Source organism: Nematolebias whitei, chromosome 7 (assembly GCF_014905685.2).
Source record: "Nematolebias whitei isolate Nwh7 chromosome 7, NemWhi1, whole genome shotgun sequence".
In the NCBI taxonomy this organism is placed as follows: Eukaryota; Metazoa; Chordata; class Actinopteri; order Cyprinodontiformes; family Rivulidae; genus Nematolebias; species Nematolebias whitei.
Genome location: NC_056504.1, coordinates 14,117,301 through 14,140,859, shown reverse-complemented (window position 1 = coordinate 14,140,859; position 23,559 = coordinate 14,117,301). Strand labels below are relative to the sequence as shown.

The following is a 23,559-nucleotide window of genomic DNA, read 5'->3' as shown; positions in this document are numbered from 1 at the left end:
AACAAAAAACGAAGTCCAGATGACATGATTCAACCTTTTTTTGTTGTTATATACCTGGATGACTGAGAAAACAAACTTTGTGTTTATCCAGTTCTACAGTATTAACAGTTTTAAATTGTTTCTATTATTTTAGAGTTTTAAAATATGTCAGTCATTACAGATCGGCTGCCTTGTGGCATTATCACCATTACGGCCCAAGGAACTTTAACTAGCTTAACTTTAATAACTAGTTAAGAGTAACTTTTAACTATTTTAAAGTGAATTAAAAATGTCAAGACCTTTGGTCAACAAATCAAAAAATTACCTGCCTACATCAAATTTTATGCTCATGGATGATTTCATAACTTCATAAAACATTGATTTTGTTTTTGCAGTGCTTTTCTGTCAGCGTCTGGTTTTTAATACGAGACTCACAAAAAGTGCAGTCTACTGTGATTCAATGTGGCATGGTGGGGCAGCTGCTCATGATTTCAATCTGTTCCAGAGCTGGACTACAAACCTCAGGAGCAATCCCATCTACTGTGAACTTAAAGTTTTGTATCTCTGCAGACAAAAACATATATGAACAAAGCACATAGAAACAGAAGGAATAAAGCCCAATATGTCCACTTTAACAGTAAAATAAATGTGGTTTTTTTTTGTATTTTTTTACTGCTTATACAATTATTGCAGGAGCAGATTTTATTTCTTTATTCCAGACAGTAATTTATTTTTAAGTGAAGCTGCAGGAAACCGGAGAAAAGAGGCAGAGAAGTGAGGCTGGGCAGCAGACAACAAAGAAAACTGTACTGGGATTTAAAATCAGTAGGAACACTGAGATTAAGACACAGATGGTAACAACAAAAGAGCTCTCATCTTCCCCAATTATATAACTATAATGAAAGAAATCAGTGTTTTGAGCCAAAGTCTATTTTTAGACTATTCAGACTCAGGAACGATACTAACAGGCTGACATGACAGGATGTAATGATAGCAAGAAAAAAAAAAGTTTTTGGATGTTAGTTCGGCTTGTTTGGATCTTAGAAGTGAAATTCAACGTTTTTTAAAATAGGATATTACCAATAAATATATTCCCAAAATGTCTATCTACAGTCATCTTAATCAAAGGCAGCATGAAGAACATACTGATGAACTTTTTATAAATCAGCAGCTTCCACTCTATACTCTGACAGAAAAAATAAAGCACTGCATCTCTTTATTATACCAATTACTTAAGTTCTTCAGTATAATAATGTATTTTTAACCAAGTAGTTATTTTCAAAAAAGGATAATTATTTGTATTTTTTATCAATTAAATCCTCCATTACCTTGCTAATGAGCTGGCCACTAGGTGGGGTGAGAGGTCAGAGACAACGTTCTCATTTTAAATGCTTTTTCAGACTTTTGTCGAGCAGCCTGACAAAAAATAAATATTCTTTCTCATTTCTAAGACCCACCACCAAGTAGAAATAATACCCTCAGTCTAGACGTGTTATCATTAAAACCTTTTTGAGGTTTAGCCTCGTGTCCGCCTGTGTTGTCCGAGAGAATAAAACTCAGTTTTTATCTTTATTTCCCAATCGGTTAATCAGCTATTGAGACCACGATCAGAAGAGAAGGAAGAGAGCTTTCATCTGCCATTTGGGATTTAATTAAGTTCATGTGTTATGCTTTTAGCTGTCATTCAACTTCTACATGTTTGAACCAATCATTCAATCATTTACTTGGTTTTATTCTGCTCAATAAGTTGGATTTTTTTTTCCAGTTAAAAGAAATGCAATAAAAAGAATTTCTTTCTGCTCCTTCAGTAATTTTGGTTTTCTCTTTTTCTCTCGTCCATTTTCTTGTAATGCTCTTTTTTTGTTCAGCTGGCTCTATAATTCACCCCCCCCCCCCCCCCATTTTTTCCCTTCTACAGTTAAGCATGTATGAATAATTCACTTTGATGAACAGGACTGCAGAGTTTGCATGCCCGGAGTATTAGCGTATACAGTGGTGCTTGAAAGTATATGAACCCCATCTTATTTTTTTTAGATTTCTGCATCAGTATGACCTAAAACATCATCAGATTTTCACACAAGTCCTAAAAGTTGATAAAGAGAACCCAGTTAAACAAATGAGAATAAAATATTATACTTGTTCATTTATTTATTGAGGACAATGATCCAATATTACATATTTGTGAGTGGTAAAAGTATGTGAACCTCTAGGATTATCAGTTAATCTGAAGGTGAAATTAGAGTCAGGTTTTTTCAATCATTGGATGATGATCAGGTGTGAGTGGACACCCTGTTTGAATTAAAGAACAGAACTGTCAAAGTCTGCTCTTCGCATGTTTGTGGAAGTGGATCATGGCAGGAACAAAGGAGAGTTCTGAGGACCTCAGAAAAAGAGTTGTTGATGCTCATCAGGCTGGAAGATGTTACAAAACATCTGTAAAGAGTTTGGACTCCACCAATCCACAGTCAGACAGATTGTGTAGAAATGGAGGAAATTCAAGACCATTGTTACCCTCCCCAGGAGTGGTGGACCAACAAAGATCACTCCAAGGGCAAGGTGTGTAACAGTCAGTGAGCTCACAAAGGACCCCAGGGTAACTTCTAAGAATTGAAGACCTCTCTCACATTAATGTTGATGTTCATGAGTCCAACATCAGGAGAACCCTGAACAACAATGGTGTCATGGCAGGGTTGAAGGAGAAAGGCACTGCTCTCCAAAAAGAACATGGCTGCTCGTCTGCTCAAGATCACATGGACAAACCAGAAGGTTGTTGGAAGAATATTTTTTGGACGGAGGAGACCAAAATAGAACTTTTTGGTATAAATGAAAAGTGTTATGTTTGGAGAAATGAAAACTCTGTATTCCTGCATAAGAACCTTATCCCATCTGTGAAACATGGTGGTGGTAATATCATGGTGTGGGCCTGTTTTGATGCATCTGAGCCAGGACGGCTTGCCATCATTGAGGGAACAATGAATTCTGAATTATATCAGAGAATTCTAAAGGAACATGTCAGAACATCTGTCCATGAACTGAATCTGAAGAGAAGGTGGGTCATGCAGTGAGACAATGACCCCAAACACACAAGATGTTCTACCAAAGAATGATTCAAGAAGAATAAAGTTCATGTTTTGGAATGACCAAGTCCAAGTCCTGAACTTCATCCAATCCAGATGTTGTGGAAGGACCTGAAGCAGCAGTTAATGCGAGGAAACCACCAACATCCAGAGTTGAAGCTGTTCTGTACGGAGGAATGGGCTAAAATTCCTCCAAGGTGAGCAGGACTGATCAACAGTTACCAGAAACGTTTAGTGTCAGTTATTGCTGCACAGGGAGGTCACACCAGGTACTGAAACCAAAGGTTCACTTTGTCACTCATAAATATGTAATATTGTATCATTTTCCTCAACAAATAAATAGCCAAGTATAATATTTTTGTCTTATTTGTTTAACTGGGTTCTCTTTATCTACTGTTAGGACTTGTGTGAAAATCTATCCAAGGGTCCTCCCCCAGAAAATTTGGACTAAAAGAGATGCCATTTCCTGCATTTTGGTGTATTTTAACCGGTTGTTAAACATCTGTAAACATTAAATTAAATTGATTAAAGACAGGTCTCTCTTGTAAATGAGTCCTCGAGGCTCAGTGAGACCAACAACCTGTATAAATAAAGGTTGACTTGAAATGACTATTTCAGAGAGCAGTGAATAGATCAGCTCCGATTCTGTCAAGCGTTCTTGACAGAATCGGAGCTGATGAGAGAGTTCCTGGATCTTGTTCCGGCAGGATCCGGCTCAAATTAACCACTGGTTGTACAGATGTGCTCATGTGCACATCACAGCAGCTGCTAAGCATCTTGTTGTCACAGCTCACCTTACTGGTCAGCAACGGCTTGATCTCAGTCAGCTGTACATCCTGCAGCTCGTCCATCTTCCTGTCAGGTCACTTTAAACTTCTGTTCAATAAAAAAGAAGAATGTTACACTCACCAAGAAGAAAGTACCGTTAGGCAAACAGCCATGCACACAGAGTACTGCATCCTTGTCAGACCTGTTGGACATTATGTAATCACCCAGTCGTGATTATTTGAGCTGGCTGTAATCTGTTTGCACAAGTTTCAGTGTTTGGTGTTGAATAAGAAAATGTTTCTTGCTAACGAACACGCACAATTCTTCACTCATTTTAAATCCAGCGTATATTAATCGCCCACTACCAAAGTCAAATAATGAATGTTTTTCAATGAGTTGGTGTTAGTTTATCTGACTGTAAGCAAAATCTGTCATTAACCAAAGGACTGTTTTTAATGAAATTTTCAAAAATAATCACTGGGTGTTCATCTACAACTGATTAACTATCAGTCTATTCATTTCAGGATGGCCGTCATAGCCAACTGACCTTAAAAAACACAAAGATGTCTATAATTTAGCAATTTTACAGATATTAAGCTAAAATGGTGTGGTAGTAGCTGAGACTCTTTCTTAACACAAACTCTGAGCACTAACACACCTCACAATATTGCATGAGAATGTACAAAACCCCATTTACAAGTTTCAACTAAAAGGATTCCAACTCAGTGATTTCCCATCATAAGATGGGTTACTGTAGTTCATAACTGACAAAATGTGGCGGGTGATATGCATTCACTAAAGAAATGCTAATCCTTTAATTGGATTTGAATTGGACCCATTTGTTTTGCATGTACAGTGGCCTCAGATGACTTTTGTTGTGGGCTGAGGCCAAAAAAAAATTTTTTTTTTAAATCAGATGAACTGAAATTAATTAAGATTAAATGTTTACTGATCCGACATGAAAAATAAGAAAAACTGAGTCAGTTTTAAAACGGTTGTCATTTCAGCAAATAAAAGGTCTTTTTGTTTTGCGTTGTGCATTTTCTTGACTGATGAAGCCTTCTGGATGGAAGGTGAAACGTTTCAGCACACACAAAAAAAAAAAAAAGAAACTGTCCAGATGACCTGACTGAAAATTGTTGGATTGTATACCTGGATTATTGAGCATGGACTTTGTTGGTTAACACTTGTTATTCCTTTCATTTGCTGATTTACTCATAGTTTTACATCTTTCATGTTGATTTATACAAAATGCTAATGTGCAGCTGTACAATGACACCAGAGTCAGGGATTAAAAGCAGAGGAGGTTTTCTCAACTTGAGAACCAATTTTCCATTCAACGCAGGTGGTGAGCAAAACACTCAAACAACCACGTTTCCAGGTTTGACAAGAAGCTCTGGTACCTACCTCATTTCTTTTCTCCTTAAAGCAAGCGTTCGTCTACGCACACAAATGACCAAACAAGAACAGTGACGCAAAAATCTCACCATCCCCCACTTTTCCTGAAATGCTACCTCACTGACCTTGCCTGTTGGAAAGAGATGAGGACAGGAAGTAGTGCTGAATTACCTGACTGGGCTGAGAAGGGTGGCTTGTGTTGCTACAGCAGATAATGCCAATATGTCTTCTAGGTCAATGCTTAAAACTGTCAGAAAAAGTCAAATGATCCTTCATAAACCAAAACAAGTTTATGTTAAAGAAAGTTTGTTTATTGGAGCGATTACATATACATCCATTCATCCATCCATTTTCTTTACCCGCTTATTCCATTTTGGGTCACGGGGGTCGCTGGTGCCCACATCCAGCAATCACTGTGCGAGGGGCGGGGTACACCCTGGACGGGTCGCAAGTCCATCACAGGGTCACACAGAGACAAACGAGACAAACAACCATTCACTCTCTCACTCACACCTAGGGACAATTTAGAGTTACCAATCAGACTAACATGCATGTTTTTGGTCTGTGGGAGGAAACCGGAGTACCCGGAGAAAACCCACACATGCACGGAGAGAACATGCAAACTCCACCCAGAAAGGCCCCTGGACCGGGGTTTGAACCAGGGACCTGCTCGCTGAGAGGCAGCAGCTCTACCAGTTGCGCCACCGTGCTGCCCGATTACATATACATGAAGCACAAAAATCAAATATAAATCAGACGGGGAGGAACTATCCAACTGCAAGAAGGAAAACAGTCACTTCCTGAGTCAGAGCCAATCCCTGGATAGGTATTGAATTGGTAAGTGGGGATGGATGAAGAATCCATATAAGCAGGGGCCTCATACGTGGGTCCATTGCTCTCCACAAAAAGACACTAAGCTTTAATCAAACCTTCGTGTCCCTTGGATGAAGGACAGAGACTAGGTCTGAAACGCTCAGTGTTCTGAGCTTCTTTTGATCCATGAAGCATTCCTGAAGAATTATTTCTCTTTCAACGCTCAAAACCAGTGGCGCACAATACATATGGGCTAGCTAAAAAGCTAGCGAGCTCAGTGTACCTCACGCTAAGCCATCTCCACCCTCCCAACCCCACCACCACTGACAAAAATCACAGAAGGGATGAGCGCCCTGCCTAGGTAAGAAATGTAGGGGAAACACTGATGTATCCAGAAGAGGGCACATGGCACATGAAGACTACTTTCAAGTCATTGCTGTACACTTAAGTTTCAAGCAGGGAGCAATACAGAGCATGGTACGTTACTACGTTTAGTTTAACTGATCTGATCACAAAAAAACAAAACAAATTATCTTCAATCCTCCAACCAGCTTGTCATTAGCTATGTGCCTCTCAAGTTAGCAAGCTAACATTAGTGTTTAGTTGTGCTGCCTTCATGACATTAACCCAGTTGTCAGTAGATATAGCACAAGTCCTGTCAGTTTTTCTAGTTTGTGAGGACATCCAGTGTTGGTAATGTTATTTTTGTCATCCTCAACAAAATGCATTGTTTGTCTGAAATATTTATTTCTCTACAAAGAATAATAAATGCTGCCGACATCCTCACCAACGAAAAATGAAACTTCTACACCGCCGAAATTTTGAATTTTCCTCTCTGCTGTGAGATCGGGTAGGCGCACGTGACGTCATCTCGTTGCGCTGCCGCTGCAACGTGATCACGTTGTGTTGCCGTTGCAGGCAAAAACAGCACCTTTTATATCGGCGAGTTATTGTAATGGAAGACTATGTCCAATACTGAACTTTAACGCTAATATTGACCAATACCGACACCATGCCGATAATATTGTGCATCCCTAGCCACACTAAATAAGCAAAACCCGCTCCACTTGCCGTTTTATTAGATTCTTGGAGGAGGACAAAGTTCAAATTTCTTCAGCCATTTATATCAGTTATCGGCGGTTGCCTTCCCTTCCCAATATCGATGATAGTCAAAATTTCTATTATCTGCTGGGCTTTAGTTATGTCAATGACCTATTAGCAGTATGGAAGTTAGGTATATTACCTTGATTAAAGACAAGCAGGTATTCCTTGAGCAAATGTCCTAACAAAGATCTGCCTCAAGGGTTAATATCAAAGAACCAACACATGTGATGGGTGTTGTCATCACAACAGATGAGTACTAGAGGCCCATAGCTTTAGCACAACTGACTATCACCATAAACTCCAGTGATGAAGGTGGCTGTTGTGAATCAAATGACAGATAAATGGAGGCTGCAATGACCAGTCTGGACTCGCCATTAGATTAAATGTCCAATTGCACAGGTACAACATCACCTGTTGTTAGGTGGGGCAGTGCAGTGTGTCTCACGCTTCTTGTCAGTAGAATTGCATTTGGGCCTAAAAAATCCGGCCCGAACTCAGGCTGTTTTTTTTTTTCTTCCTGAGCCTGACCCGGACCAACAGATTAACTGTAATTACAGGCCCGAACCCAGAAAAAAAAAAGAAGCTTTTACTGCTTTTGTAAGCCAGTTTGACATATTTAAAAAAAACATATTTCAAAGAAAGGAAGATAAGACTTCTTGTTTCACCAAATGGATATTAACCTACAAAACGAATAGCCTAAAAAAATAAAAATAAAATAAAAATCAACTGGCTAAGCTATTATACAGATGAACAAAAATATTTTTAGAGCAAAATTATTTGGAAAAATATAGAACAAGGCTATTTTAACTGAACGCGCAGCTTGCTTCGGCTTTTGTTGATGCTGCTACTTCCTTCACCGCAGATGACAGCAGGGTGCGGAAATGAGCATGGCCGGTGATCAGCTGATCCATCTGAGCTTAACTGGGCTTTTTATTTTTTTTATTTTTATTACCTCTTTCAACCAGCGGTTGTACCTGCCTCTTCCTCAACAAGTAGATTAACACAATTTTATATTGTGCATCATTATTTAGTTTTCTTTGTACTATATGATTCGTAAAACCGCACCATAGAAGCCTGAGCCTATGCCTGTATACATTCTGCTAAGGCAAGTACACAATAATATACTGGCATCTTTGCAGTGATGCAAGTTGATCTGCACGAATTCCATCATCCACACAGTCATAAAGAGACTAGGAGATACAGTGGGATTCACTGTTTGGCCTCACATATTTTACCACTGACCTTAAAAGTCAGCCAGCTCAGTTGGACCCATTTCTCCAGTCTGCTAAAACATCCAGAGTTATTGTCTACAACAAAAAGCAGAAATTAACCCAGTAGTCTGCCGCTCAGCATTAACCACCCTCCAGATTTCTGTCTGCAGACCTGGGTTCTGTCTCCGGAGTAAGCACAGAACCACCTTGGGTTCTGAATGTTCCCCAGGCATGAACACACAACCCTCTTGAGGACTGGGAGGTCCCAAACCATCTTGGATGAGAATTGATGGCCCTCCCTTCTTGGAATCTCAGAGACAGCTGGTACAAGCCAGTCCATGGCAGACTCATTTGCACAGGTCACAAGAAAGATGTCCTGGACAAGATCTGAGTCACTGAACTGTGGCACTGGACAGTTATTTGGCACCTGGTTAATGTGTCCCACCAGGCTGGCCTGCATGTGCTCACTCTTTTTTTGGAGGTCTGTGCAGGTTATCATCTGAAAAAATGATGACCTGCAAGTCCTGACCAGTAGCTAATGCCATTGAAGGCCTGTTGCCATTTCTTTCAGGGGCTTGGGCACTGCCTGGAGTAAAGGCCACTACCCTCTTTCTGTTGTCAGTGGAAGGCCCAGTCCCATCTCCACCACAGTCTTTTGACATGCCAGGTCTAGGTTTATCACCCACGAGCCTCTTATTCGCCAAATGCCCCTTTCTCAACAGCCAAAGCAAAGGAAGAAGTTGAAGGCTTTTTCTTTATTCTTTTCTTCTTTCTCTGTTTTATCTGGCTTTCAAGGGAGAGAACTTCAAAGTCCTCCGAGAGTGAATCTCCACCTTAACCTTTTCTCCATCAAAGGACCCCAGCAACATGTCGGCGTCCTCATTACCTAGAGACCCCAGCATATGTGAGGCCTCAACCACTCTCCAATGGGGTGCAGTCAAGGGTTTACCCTCATACTGGGTACTCCCAGTAGACCAACAGCAGAGGCAGAAGCCCCCACCATCGCTGAGCCCCCAGGCACTCAACCCTCCAGTTGTTCAGAGCCTGACACATAGGCATCAGATTCCAAGGCCTGAAGGTTGTTCCAATTATTGTACTGCTGGCCTGCCCAGCCTGGTTCCCTAGCAGACAAGACAGTTGTATGACCACTTGAAACATCTGCACTCAAGGCACCGCAGGCTGGGTCTCTGGAAATTTTAAAACCCCATTTTGCCAGATACTGCGGACCGGTCCCTTTTCCATTCATTTAAAAAACAATTTATCAACTTACCATCCCCCAGGAACAGACAGCTAACAAATATCGACAGTGCCCGGGTTTTAAGTCAAGAGTTTCCTTCTCCTAGGCGGATTGCCTATCAAGGGTATTGAGCCCCACCTGCCAGGCTGCTTTTAGTTCATGACCTATCCACCTTCCAGCTTATTCAGGCACACCCCTGTACACCAATAAAAAGGATCCCCAATCCACCATCCTGGGGGATGCGCCTCTACACTACGCAGCCTCAGCGCAAAGAATCCATCTTGTACTGCTGTATCAGGCAACTCAAGGTCAGTTAGTGATGAGCCAACTTCCAGCAAGAATACAGCATTCATGATGACACAAAGCCACTGTGTATCTACTACCTGCAGGTTTGACCTCAGACCTAATGACAAAGATCTGAACAGACATCTGCCTGTTGCAAGTTAATCAGGTCAGGGGTCATGGTGCTCTGGCAACAGATTGGACCTTGCTTGAAAACAACCAGAGAAGCAGATGGGTGCAAATGAGCACAACTGTCAAATTATGTGAAACAATCCAGAAAAGGAAAAAAAAAAGTAGAAGGATCCAGTGAAGAAAACAATCAGAATTGGATTGAAAACATGGCTGGAAAAATCCCTGCTGAGAAATCCTGCTCAAGGCTAAAACAGAATATTTAGACAACTGCACAAGGGTGGGGGGTGGGGTTGGGGGACAAAACAAAACAAATATTCTGCATGCTTGAGCAGATTGAGTGTATTGTGCGGATCAATCCAAAACTTCCTGCCACAGAAAGTGGAAAAGAGGCAAAGACGGCTTTAACTGGAGCCGGTTAGCCCGGTCTTTGAGGTGTTAATCGAGAGGTCAAGGTGAGCTTAAACATAAAGTAACTGTGTGGCTTTCACTCTCCCAACCCTTCTGACTTCTCACACACAGATATTTAACATCTACCTGCCCCACTCATCGAGCACATAATCCTTCTTTTCCGATCTGAAAAAAGTAATCCTCCCTCTGCTAATCACAAAGCACCAAATCACTGGATCACAATTAAAAACACCTAAACATCACCATAATACGCATTTTTCCCTCTCACTGCATGTCTGCTCTATCGTTCAGTATTCACAGCTGTTGCCATAGCAACGGTTGCTGATGTTTATTCTAAGCTGGGATAGACCCATGGGACAGATGTGAAGCGAGGAGATGCGAAGAAAAGGTGGTAATAGAAATGAATGATGCTGATGCTTTCAGCTTCACTTAATTCGTTCAGTTTTACCTCCTGACAACAAGCTCAGTGGAGTTGTATGAAAACACTGCAGTATGCTCGGTCCAAGAAGACAGCAGAGAAATTCGATTTGGGAGCTGTACAGCTTGTAGGGGTTTGTCCCACATTCACACCATACCACGAATGTGGAGCAGGATGGAGGAGGGATAGGGAGTTGATGATGTGGTGGAGGATTGCTCTGGCAAATTGCCTTTCTTACATCAGGCTCAATTTTACTCAGCTTTTGCACGAAGGGTAGGAGGGCTACATGAGGGCGCCCAGGCAGCTGTCTTTTCTGTTTGTATTTTTCCTGTATGGTGTGTTGTGATGAGGAGCCTCCACTCAGCTGTAGGTGTCATGCCACACAGCAAGGGAAGAGAAGGCTGAGGTGACACTAGGACTGTGTGGAGGAAGACTTTATTTAGAGTAAAGGTCACTTTTCACAACAGGCTGTCTTTCAATGGCTCTGAAAGACTGGGAAGTTTTTGCTTTGCTTGTTATTTTATTCTTAAACAATGACCAACAGGTTTCATAATAGAAAACATGCTTAACAACCTCTATCCTTGACTGTAGTTGAAGAAAACTAAATATAAACACCATCAAACATCTGTGATTGTAGATGTTAGTACATATAAGATTTGAGGTTTTGCAGCCCTTGATCAAATGTATACCACTGCCAGGGACTAAGAACAATTTATATTGAGAAAAATAATAAGAAATTACAAAATTACAAGTCGTCTGCTCAAAACGACTCTCAGTTACGATCACATAAAAGTTTAAAAACATCTGTAAAATTAACAGTGGTACAGCCATTTCAGGATTTTTAAGTTCAGTTGATCGGAGAAGCCATCTTGAATCAAGGTGACCCCAAAGTTTGAATACATGTAGAGGAACATTCAGTGACTACATTCAGCAAATTTCGTTATGACATGTCCAGTGGTTCATGAGATACACTGCCTGGCCCCCCAAAAAGTTGCCACCTGGATTTAAGTAGGCAAATTTGTACGAGCCTCCTGTTGGATAATTATAGTGGTGCACCGATTGCAGTTTTCTGGCCGATCACCGATTTCTAAAAAGTCTGACCTGCCGATTCCGATTTTGGCCAATACTGATTTTGTTTATAATAAACAGTCAGGTGTTATAAGGTCACAATGCACCTTCAATTTTCAATCTTATTTTGTTGAAAAACATACCCTTGAACAATCCTAGAAGCAATATAAACTTGTTTTACCTGGCCATGAGGTAGTGCTCTGAAATATAAATGAAGTTCAGACAATTGTTGTTAAAACTAAAAAAAAAAAAAAAAAAAACCTGTAAAATCGGTTTCTCATGCATCAGCCGATTTCCGATTTCCCAAAATTAAGGAAATCGGGGCCCTAGATAATTACTGCATGAGCGATTATCTTTCAGCTGGCAACAAGTCATTTAACACCAACTAGTGCAATGAATTGCTTCTCATTTCTTCAACAACTGTGTAGCCTTAAGAAAACCACTAATCATTGAGGTTAACTGGAAAAAAAGGCTTCAATTTGCTAGTGAGCATAAAGATTGGACTCTGGAGCAATGGAAGAGGTCATGTGGTCTGATGAGTCCAGATTTACCCTGTTCCAGAGTGATGGGCACATCAGGGTAAGAAGAGACACAGGTGAAGTGATGCACCCATCATGCCTAGTGCCTAATGTACAAGCCTGTGGGGGCAGTGCTATGATCTGGGGTTGCTGCAGTTGGTCAGGTCTAGGTTCAGCAACAGTATGTGCTCAAATAATGAGGTCAGCTGACCTGAATATACTGAATGACCAGGTTATTCCATCAATGGATTTTTTTCTTCCCTGATGGCACGGGCACATTCCAAGATGACAATGCCAGGATTCATCGGGCTCAAATTGTCAAAGAGTGATTCTGGGAGCATGAGACATCATTTTCACACATGGATTGGCCACCACAGAGTCCAGACCTTAATCTCATTGAGAATCTTTGGGATGTGTTGGCGAAGGCTTTGCGCAGTGGTCAGAATCTGCCATCATCAATGCAAGCTCTTGGTGAAAAATTAATGTAACATTGGATGGAAATAGATCTTGTGGCATTGCAGAAGCTTATCCAAACAATACCGCATTACACATGCACGCATGCGCGCACACACACACACGTAAAAACTGGGGGGTCCTTTTGGGGCAAGCAATAATGACTAACATCTAAGGCCAAAGGTCTTTCAGTTGATGTCTGTTTGGACAGAAAAACATGAAACAGAGCATGTACTGTAGATTGATTCTTCACTGTGGACCAAAGGCAGCTGTGTATCTGTCATGTCAACAAATCGTCCTGATAAGCAGTTTCGTGACTCCTACCACCATTTTTCCTCCTCGCCTCAACCTCTTTGTCTGCTCATCTCATTCTAACCTCTTACCTCTTAGGCAGCCCAGATGGGCTAGAGGTAGGGCAGCCGACTTGGGAACAGAAAGTCGTGATTCAACTCCCAGCCATTCCCACATGTCGTGTTGTCTCTGAGCAAGACACCTAATCTCTAATTGGTCCCAGGGCGCTTACATAGCTGCCCACTGCTCCACCTGGGTGTATCTCACATGTGATGGGTTAAATGCAGAAAATAAATTTCTTCATTGTATGAGAACATACAATGATGACAATCTCAGACTTCCCTTCCCCCTTCCCTCAACATCTGGAAGTCTCAGCAGACTGAATAATGAACGACAGTGAGCCCAGATGTGATGCCGTCCCCCTTTTAATCTTAGCAATTAGTACCCTTTCCCCGTTTATCACCATGGTAACAGTGACCTCAAATTTACTTGACGCCATTGTCATTGCCTTGACTCTGCCCTCTCCTGCTTAAGGCTCAGTGTGGTGATGATCAGGACGAGCATCCTACTTCAGCTGTAGTGATGATGAAACACAAACTGTTTCATGTGAAGAGGATTACAGCAGAGAGGTTTGAGTGACAGGCAGCAATTAAACTCAATCTGCCACAGGAAGCACAACAACATGACGTATTAGACTGGATTTCATCAGAGTAAATGTGTTTCATAAGCAAAAGAAGCATCTCATTTTGTGAAATTCTTTTGTAGCTGTAATTTCCCTCCATCCCACAGATCATCAGTCTATTAAATTTGAAATCTTAGGTTTCCTCATTGTATCCGCTAAAGCTATACAGCTCGACTTCAAAGAAGTTTATCAAGAATGTTTTTTGTTTCCAATTGTGCAGAAATTTACACAAATGTTTTACTCTCGGGAAGTTTATGTAGCAAACTTTTTCAGCTTGCAAATAAAAAAATATAAAATATTTGAAGTGTAAATATGTGTGTATGCATGCGCTTCCGTCATGCAGGACTTTTGAAAACTTTTTTTTTTTTACTTTCTTTTCACAGCCACACATTGATCCTGTTACTTAAGTTGACCAGAATGTATACTGGCACACTGGGTTGCAGAAGTATTCACCCCATGGCATTCTCTTTGTTTCGTTGCCCTCCAACATGAAATGTAAAAGGATGTTTGGATTGGTTGTATCTTATTTCTACAACATTATCACTTTGAAGATGATGTTTTTCTATGTAAAACAAATGTATGTACCTTATGTGACTTCTTGGGTAATGACTGAGGCATTAAAGCAAAGGGAATTAATATGCACCAGTTTCCCGTTTTATATTTTATTACTTTTAAACTATATTTTTCTCTACTTTTGTGTAGCTCCTTTATTTACAATCAAATTGTAAAAGGAGTGAATATTTTATTAAATCCTGAGAAATAAAAAAAATCATCAATACTGTTACTTCTTCAAGATTTAATTCTATACGGTTTCCTTCGTGTTCAGTGAAGCATTCAGAGCCTCTGAAGATTCACTTTGATGGGCTTGTCATTTTCATGTCTGCTTGTCCTCTGAGCAAAACTGTTAATAACATCTCAGTCTTGGAGGAACACAAGCATGCCCGTCCTCAAGTCAGCAAAGCTTCTCATCACAAAAGAAAACAGGACAGCACAAATCTCAGAGATATTATCCTCCTGCCAACCATTCAGACAGCCTTGATTATGTGCCTCCTCCTCCTCCACTGCTTTGCTGCAAGGGCTACACAAACAAGAGTAAACATAGTCTTCCTGCAGAACAATGCCGTGTTCATCTGGGAAACTTCTACGGTTGTGCCGCGGGAAATTTCTTCATCCTCAGACTTTTCGTAACCAGGTCAGAGCTGTGTTTACAGTCCTCAGTGTGCAGAGGTGACAATCCACACCAGAGTAAAGCTAATGGAGTATGACGAGGATCAGTTCCAGATTATTGCTCCAACCTGGGTCATTTGGTAAGAGAGCTAGAAGAGGAAAAATCTATTTGCAAGCCCCAACCTTCCCCACTTGTCAGGTCAATAAAAACACGAGTGAAGTATTAGTTCACGGACTAATTGAATTTAATTCTGTTCTGGTCAAATCAGGAGACAAGGAGTGACACCTGGGAGGAAATCTGATCTTTTGCTCTCACTGGTGGAAAAGCTAACCAGTGAGGATCCCCTAATGAGACTTCAGAAAAACACACAGATGAGTGGAGCATGAAGACACTGCACCTCCCAACACACAAACGCACACAACTCTACAGCCTTCCTGTCTATTTCATTAAATGACAGATTGTTCTCAGAAGGCATCATCTCCCTCTTCTTACAGGCCTCCTGTGTAAGTCAAGTCTTTGCTTTCTTCAGAAAATCTGACAGAAATATAAAACCTGTCAGATGAAATCTCATGTCCTCCTCAGAAGGTAGCGATAATAGTCTGTTTCTGATCAGAATGTGAAACAGTACCCACCTTTGAATATCAAAGTTTGAGTATCAAACTGATCTCAAATAGATGGAGAGAGCTGATTCATTTCTAAAACAAATTTACTGCTTTAAACACAAACCTCTTTACTCAAAAAAATAAATAAAAAAGAAGAAACCGTTGAACATGAACTTTGGTGTTTTGAACATGGCATGGCATGACTGTCTCAGAGGAGTTGACGGGGGAGAGGGCAGGCACCAGAGGCCATCTTTGCACCAGCAAACTGTTTTTTTCCCCACTATGGAGTATGCCGTTTGTGGGAATCAATTTTGTTTGGTGGCTCCTCAGATTGAAGAAGTCCTTTGGATGAAGGACGAAATGTCTCAGAAAAAAAAACTGTCCAGATGACCTGACTGAACATTGTTGGATGTTTATCTGGATTACTGAGCATGAACTTTGGTGTTTGGTTTCTTTACTCAAACTGTCGAGGGACTTTAAAAAATCTAAAAAACAAACAAAAACAAAACTAAATGTTGTTCTACTGCCACTGTTTTGTCCTTCCTTAGAAAAAGTAATTTGAAGGAAGTCTGAAGCGGTCTTTAAAACATCTTGAGCCTCCTGTCGAACATAACTCAATATAAAAGTGATAAAACGTGGCAGACAGAACTCGGGTCATTACACACACTGGATCGATACCGTAGAGGTTAAGGACCCACACACATTATGTGCACAACATTCAACCCATGGCTCATAAAATTTACACTCAGTGTGAATGTTGTCTCTTTTAAACGTCTTACAAAAATTAAAAATAAAACGCAGAAGATAAACAGAGTTTCTGTTCACGGTTGTTTTTACGGGTTTGTTGGCAATTGCTCATCACATCAGTGTTTCCCCTACCATTATACAAGCGGGGTGCCCCACCCCGTCAACAGAATTGAGCACCCCGCCTACCAAACCAAACTTGCCCCCCCACCTGCCCACCCAGCACTGACATAGCACTAAGCTAGCAGAGAGAAATACAGGTTCTCTAGCTCAAAAGCTAAAGATAGCACTCATGTTGCCTCTTCCCTCATGCTAAACGCCCCCTGCCCCCACTCAAAAACTGTTTATACAAGCTACGCTCAGACAAGTGTCCGACCCCCCCATCAACAAAAATCATGGATGAGATGAGCACCCCGCCATGGCAAGTTAACTAGGGGAAACACTGCACATCTAATTAGAACTTCTTGAATTTGATGCAGAGAACTTGGCCTTCTACTGTTATGCAAAAAATAAAAATAAAAAGTTGCAGATTTATCAGTTTTTGTACACAATGATGCGACAATTTGAAACAATGTAGTTTAAAGTGGGAACCAACGCTGGTTGGGAGGACAAACCTCAGATTGGAGCAACTGTTCATCTGACTGGACCAGTTAGTTAAAGACTACCTCAAACAAGTGGATGATTTCTTCAAACTAAGATTGGTCCTAAAAGTGCTCAACTCCAATCCACATTAAAATATCTGAACTATTCCTTTAACTTAAAGGAATAGTTCAGATATTTTAACGTTACAGCCTTAAAGTTAATGTCTAACATTTAATGGAGACCTAAGGCCTGAGGTGAGGTTAGTCTAAGATAAGCTCTCAAAATCTCTTTAAAAGTGTCTAAACTGAGAAATAAACATTAAAACATTCTCCAAGAGTTAAAAGGTGATAAAATTGAACAGTTTCCATGGAGATGTGCATTTTTTCTTCTATGTGCACTACTGCTTGGCATAACCTTTATCACTTTAGCTGCTATCATCACGCAAAAGGAACAAACAGATCGTTTTCACAAATCACCAGAGGAAAGAAAAACAGCATTGAAATGAGCGCTTTATTTAATGCTCGCAAACTGCCTCAAGACGGTTTGGATTCTTTCTAAAAGTAAAATTATTGTGCTGTCGTACGGGGCTTGAATCCAGATGAAAGTGCTGTCAATCACCTCACACTCTGTCCCCCCTTCACATACTTTCTGTCTCTCTTGATTAGACTGAATTTCACTGCGGTGTTCAGCAGAAGGGGTGACTGACACTTGGTGAATGATGCGTCACACCACTGATATGAAATCACTCACCAATAACTGATTGGAAAAGCCTTGCAGTATAATGGAGCTGCCATTAAAAAAGTGTGGCAGTTGCTAGAAAATCCAGCCAATCTAGCAGTAAACAGACAAATTACAAATATTCTGCAAATTTATTATCTTTAATAAATTGTTCTAACAAAGTTGTCCAAACTGAGAAAATGCAATTGTTTCCTCTTGCAGCATCCAGAATAAGTTTAAAAAGGACCTTAATTTTATTTATGTTAGATGTTATGAAACTGTGGAAATGTACCTCATTTTTAGAATTTCTTTTAGAATAAAATGAAAGAATAAAATTAAGAAAATATATTTTTAGAGTTTGAGGTTTGTTTTGTGCAACAGATGGTTTATTTAGAAATCATTAACTGCAGAAAACAATCTAAATTCAACTTACTTTGTGCAAATGACTGCAGGTTTTCAGGGACACAATGAGCCAATAATCTGTTAAATATAATCTAAAGTTGTTTCTACACAAACAAGTAAACAAATATGTAGAGTTGTTCAAAGATTACAGCAAACTTTGATAAACATGGGGAAGAGTTTAATTCAATTTTAAGCATTTAAGTTTGGTTATGTGCCAGAGAGACAAAAGGCAAATAATGTTTGTCTCTGTTACTATAATATACAGTATCATGAACTGCTGGACAAATTGTAATTAAACTCTGAAAATAATCACTAGATATATATCTATAATTGATTAACTGTTGGAGTGTAGCCTGTTCAAGATGGCCGCCACAACCAGCTGGCAATTGTCAACATAAAAATGGCTCAGTTTTTTTATTTTTTTATTATAAATACCAGGTTAAAATATGATGTAGTAACAATTTGGAGTTCAGTCATGACAATTCAATTCAATTCAATTCAATAATGCTTTATTAATCCCAAAAGGAAAATTAAATGTTATATCTCGTTATCCTCGTTTCATTAAGCGAGGTTATTACTGATGACTGTTGGCAGGAAGGATCTCTTGTAAAGGTCTATCCCACAGCGGAGCCAAAGAAATTGGCCACAGATGCCATTCGATCCATCCATACAGACTCGGCTGGACTCTCAGTTCCCCCGGGACGCAGGATCGCCTGAATGCCGGGCAGAACTCCTCCCAGAATGACGGCCACTCCTCCTAGCAGCCTGTTGAGCTCCTCGTTGCTGCAGACAGACAGCTGCAGGTGCCCGGTCCTCTGCTGTCACGAGCCATGTTTCCTGCTAGTTCCAGGATCTCCTTAGGAGATCTTAGGATCTCAGAGGTCAGGCACTTGAGCACAGTCGGCAGGTAGATAGGAATGCATTCATGGACCCTCCTTTTCAACTCATTTGAGATTTGGCACTGTAGCTGAGATATTATTTGAGCTTTTGAGACGTTAATCAGCTGCTCCCGGTAGTAAACAAAACATCTTGTTGTCGTGGTTACGCCTCATAATAAATGTCCAAAAGTAAAAAAGTTTCAAAATCCTTCCAGCTGCACAGCATTTGATACCTTAGGAAACAATCATCCAAAAAAATGATTTGCATCCAAAAAACCAGGAATTAAAAAGTTTCCAAAAGCAACACCTCAGAATGAATGTAACAGAGCTACTCCAACATGCAGCTACCCTGAGCGACGCAATTCTAGAACCATGGGAGAACAATGGGAGAGAGATTTAGATATACTTAAGATCAGGTCAAACGTAGCCTTGTTTTCAAGGTTTGACCCAAATGGCTGCAACTCCATTAGTTTTGATGATCTTGGTTTAAAACTCTGACATGAAAGGCAGTCAGTGATATCCATTCCTTTAAGAAATGATAAGGCCTTTAATTTATTGAAGGAGTCAAAGATTTGCAGATTTTTTTCACCCTTTAAATACAAAATTGCAAAAGCATTCAGAAATGTATAATTTCTAAACTCATGCATCTCCAAAAACATGATTTACAAAAAAACGGAGGTTGAGTAATAAAACGAGTAACCTTACCCACAAAATGAAATAATTGTGTTTATATGGTGAGTTTGTCCAAATATGGAAAATTATTATACTATTCCTGTCAATGAATTCCCTGCTCTCTTTTTTTCTTTGTTTCAATCACTTTTCTTCTGTGTCAAATCAGATTATTCTAAGTATTTGTCTGACTAAACAAGAGATAAAAGTAATCAATATACCAGACACAGATAACAGAGGGCGTACCTAACAAGACGGCGCTGCTGTCCCAACAAGCTACAAAAGAGGCATCCAGATTATCTACATCAGTAAATTGTTGTTTGTCTGTCTGCAAATGAGCTGAGAAATCATCCACATTAAACATGCATGAAGGACTACACACTGCTGTCTCAAACTGCTTAGAAAATAAATTCCTACTCCGATAATCCATCCTTTGAATGTTTCCGTTTGTGTCTGTGCGGAAAAGCTCAGCAAAGATAATAACTGGCACAACATTACCAGCCCCCACTCATGAGCTGCCTGCCAAAAAGGAGGCTCCTTCCTCCCCTCACCCAAAACCTGAAATCTATTTAGGGACAACCTCTGTTGCGCTCACAAATAATAATTCATGTAACGAGGCCTAAGCTCACCATAAATAACTATAAACATGGCATGAGTGCAGCAACAGGAACACGCTTATTCTGGTTATCGTGCAAGGCTCTTCATTACTCTAAGAGCTTTTAAAGAATTAAATTAATCCTCAGGTGTCCAATTTATTATATTGACTGTTTGCTGAGATTACACAGCAGCGTCTGCCATGGTTCCTTTCTAGCTGCTCATCTCTTGGCACCATCGACATGCTCCAGCAGGAGAAGATGGCTTCCCCATATAGACGTCTTTAGTTTGTGGAATCGTGTACCATAATTTCTCGTGGCAAGCTTAACTTACCCCGATAATACAGACCCAGAGAGTGGGAGCAATAATTTCAGCTGGTGGAGCAATGTTTCAGACCAGCAAGCTGAAACCTGGATCATTTATTATTCCTGGAGTCGAAAGGGAAGTGCATGAAGCAGGCGGGGATTCGGGTGGGGTGCCCCCCTAACTGGTGCATTCACCTATATAGCCTCAAAGTTAGCAAGTCATCTATTTTGGTCAACTTCATACATAAATAAAGAACAATCCCCAGCACTAACTTTATGAGTCTTATAGTTGGGCATGTTTTCACAGAGCCTCCATCAAAGGAAGTACAAATCAAACCACAGAGAAGAGTAAACTTTTACAGAATAATTGAAACAAACAAAACTATTTCAGTGACAAAGGTTTTTATGTTAATCTATTATGATGTAATAATCACTGCCACAGAAAAGTATTCAGTCATATTATTGCCATACACACTGTTTGTGTGTGTTTTCACATGTCTGTTAGCAAAATACCTCATGAACCACAGGACAATTTTTTATGAAACTTGCAGGGCTTAATTATTAGGTGTACATCAACACCTGATTCACATCAAGGAGTCAAATCAGAATCAAGACACACCTAAGTGAGCAAAACAAAATGGCTAAAGTTAGGTGTGGTAGAAGCTGAGAGTCAGTCACAACACATGCTATAGGCGTGACATCTTGCAAAATCCTGAGACTTCCCACGTCATTTACAACGTTTGACTAAAACCATTCCTTCATGGAATACAAAGCTTTTATTTATTTATCTGTAATTATATCCATCAATAGAATAATTTAGGTCATTTGCCCAGAATAAGAACCAACTCACTAGCTCTCAATTACACATTTTTTTAGGATTCTAATAAATAAAAACAGATTAAAATACAGAATCCAGCCGTCTGCAGAGGAAGGGCCAGTGTGAGGATGGATGAGACACAGCAAACCTAATAAGTGAAATAGTAGGTGGTAAACAGAAAAGCAAACGCTGCGTTGTGACAGGTGGGAGTGATGTTTGGAGCCCAGCTCAATGTGTCTCTCCTGGTTGACTGTGTTCTTCTCATCAGTTATAAATAAGAGTGAATGGGGGAGTGGTGGCGCAGAGGTTAGAAGATGGGCCTGTGATCAGAAAGTTGCTGGTTCAACTCCCAGTACCGTCAACATCGAAATGTGGGTGGAAAAGGTGAAACACCAACACCTGTCTCCACCCTCATTCGCCCCACTCTGGGCCCCTGAGCAAGGCCCTTAACCCCCACCATCTGCTCCCCAACAGTTCTCTCTTGAAAATGAGTTCTCGTGACTCAATGAGACTACCTGTATAAATAAAGGCTAAATGAAATGAAAATGAATGGCTGGTGCCGTCAGCCCTACACTCTGTACTACATGTACCCTCACCCCACTGCTACACTAATAAGTAGCTGCAGGTCCGTCTGGATTTCCTCTGCCATGCTTGGTCGAGCAGAGAGCACAGAGAAAGTCAACGTGTCTGAGAGTTGCTGTGTGTCTGTGCTGGGTCCAGGTCAGTGGATGTTAAGAATTCTGCTGGAGAAGATCAGCAGGATCCACAAAACGCAGTCAGACAAGGGCAGCTGTGGAGGTAGCAGCTAGCCCATCTGTAAACCCAGCTCACAAAATTACACAGAAAGACACACGTACGCAGAATCTGTTCAACAAGCTGAAGAAACACAAGATCCAGCTTCAATAAAACATTAACCGAACACACAGTAACACAAACCCTTGCGCCCAGAGACAGTAAGGACATCTGTCTGAAAACAAAGGATTTTTGCTGGATTCAAACATGTTTGAGTGTGTGTAAATCAGCACTGTTGGCTCACAGGAACACAGCCTCTGTTAATAAAGTTATCCATGTGGTCAGCCTGGCTGTCACAATGAATGATTACTGACAATTCAATCTCCCACAGACACACACTCCTTCAGCACCTTCCCCTGAGCGAACGCTGGCTGTCGAGGTCGGTGGTGTCCTTGGCAACCACTCAGGGGAAGAGCCAGCCCCGACTGTAGACATCCACAGCTCAGCTGGTGGTGTCTGAACTCCAGTGACCCTCTCATCATTATTTACATAAAGTCATTCTGTTTTTCATCACTACAGCATGAAATATACAGCATGTGATCCTCAACACTCCTAACAAGTGTCAAAAAAGGCCTGGCATTACTTAGAGGATGCATATCATCCGCCGTCTTTCAGGTCAGAGTTTGAGGCTGAGATCATCTTATGATGAGAGAAGATGGGAGTTGTAGCCGTTTTGTCAAAACCTTGAAAATAATATGAGAAGTCATGCTGAAAGTATGTGCTGTGAAGGACTCTGCTAAATAGGGAGATGAATTTCAGTTCACAGCCATTTTTATGTTTTCTAAAAATTTAATTGGCTGGAGTGGTCATCTTGAATTGGACTGTTAGTTAAAAGTTAACCTGTTGTACTTTTACATTTCAAGAATACTTCTTGAGAATTTCAGTAAAACTGGTCCACTAGTTCATAAAATAAATTGCAAACAGAGTTGACTCGAACAGTTGAACTAAGACACTGTCTCCAGTGAAACTGAACTTCTCAAACAGAAAGAGATTTGAGATGAGGAGTATCATCCGTTTATTTTGCACTATCCTGATCAGAAACACAGCCTGAGTAGAGGGGTGTTCACATGGTTGAGCTAGTTAACGTTGTGGAGCGCTCTCTGAACCTGATGAAAATTACATGTTGAAGTTTCAAGAGTTGGGCTGTTCCAGAGTATTTGCTGCTCAGGGATTTGGCACAACCTGACTTTCTTACTTCCAATATCTCTCTCTTTCTCTCACCCGCACACACTCACACTCACAAACTGCAACACAAATTTTCAAGAACATTCTCTGAAATAGACAAAAATGAACCAAATGTCAGCATTCAGATCAAACGAAAACTTCTGACATGTTCGAGGATCCAGGCATAAAAATTGGCGTGCGCTCAAAATTTAGCCTCAACACATTTCAACACCTGTTTTCTGCCCCCCCCCCCCCCCCCCCCCCCCCCCCCCCCCCCCCCGCCCCC

At 40.7% G+C, this 23,559-nt stretch overlaps 1 protein-coding gene across 2 annotated transcripts in view; it reads right to left on the bottom strand.

The window, feature by feature from the left end:
• ndrg3a (ndrg family member 3a) overlaps nt 1-23,559 on the bottom strand; it is a 56,875-nt gene that overhangs the window by 28,319 nt on the left and 4,997 nt on the right. For both annotated transcript variants that reach the window (XM_037678653.1, XM_037678654.1), the window contains exon 2: nt 3,851-3,932. In XM_037678653.1, the coding sequence (XP_037534581.1) occupies nt 3,851-3,907 (57 nt within the window). In that variant the 5' untranslated portion in view covers nt 3,908-3,932. The remainder of the gene's footprint in view (nt 1-3,850; nt 3,933-23,559) is intronic.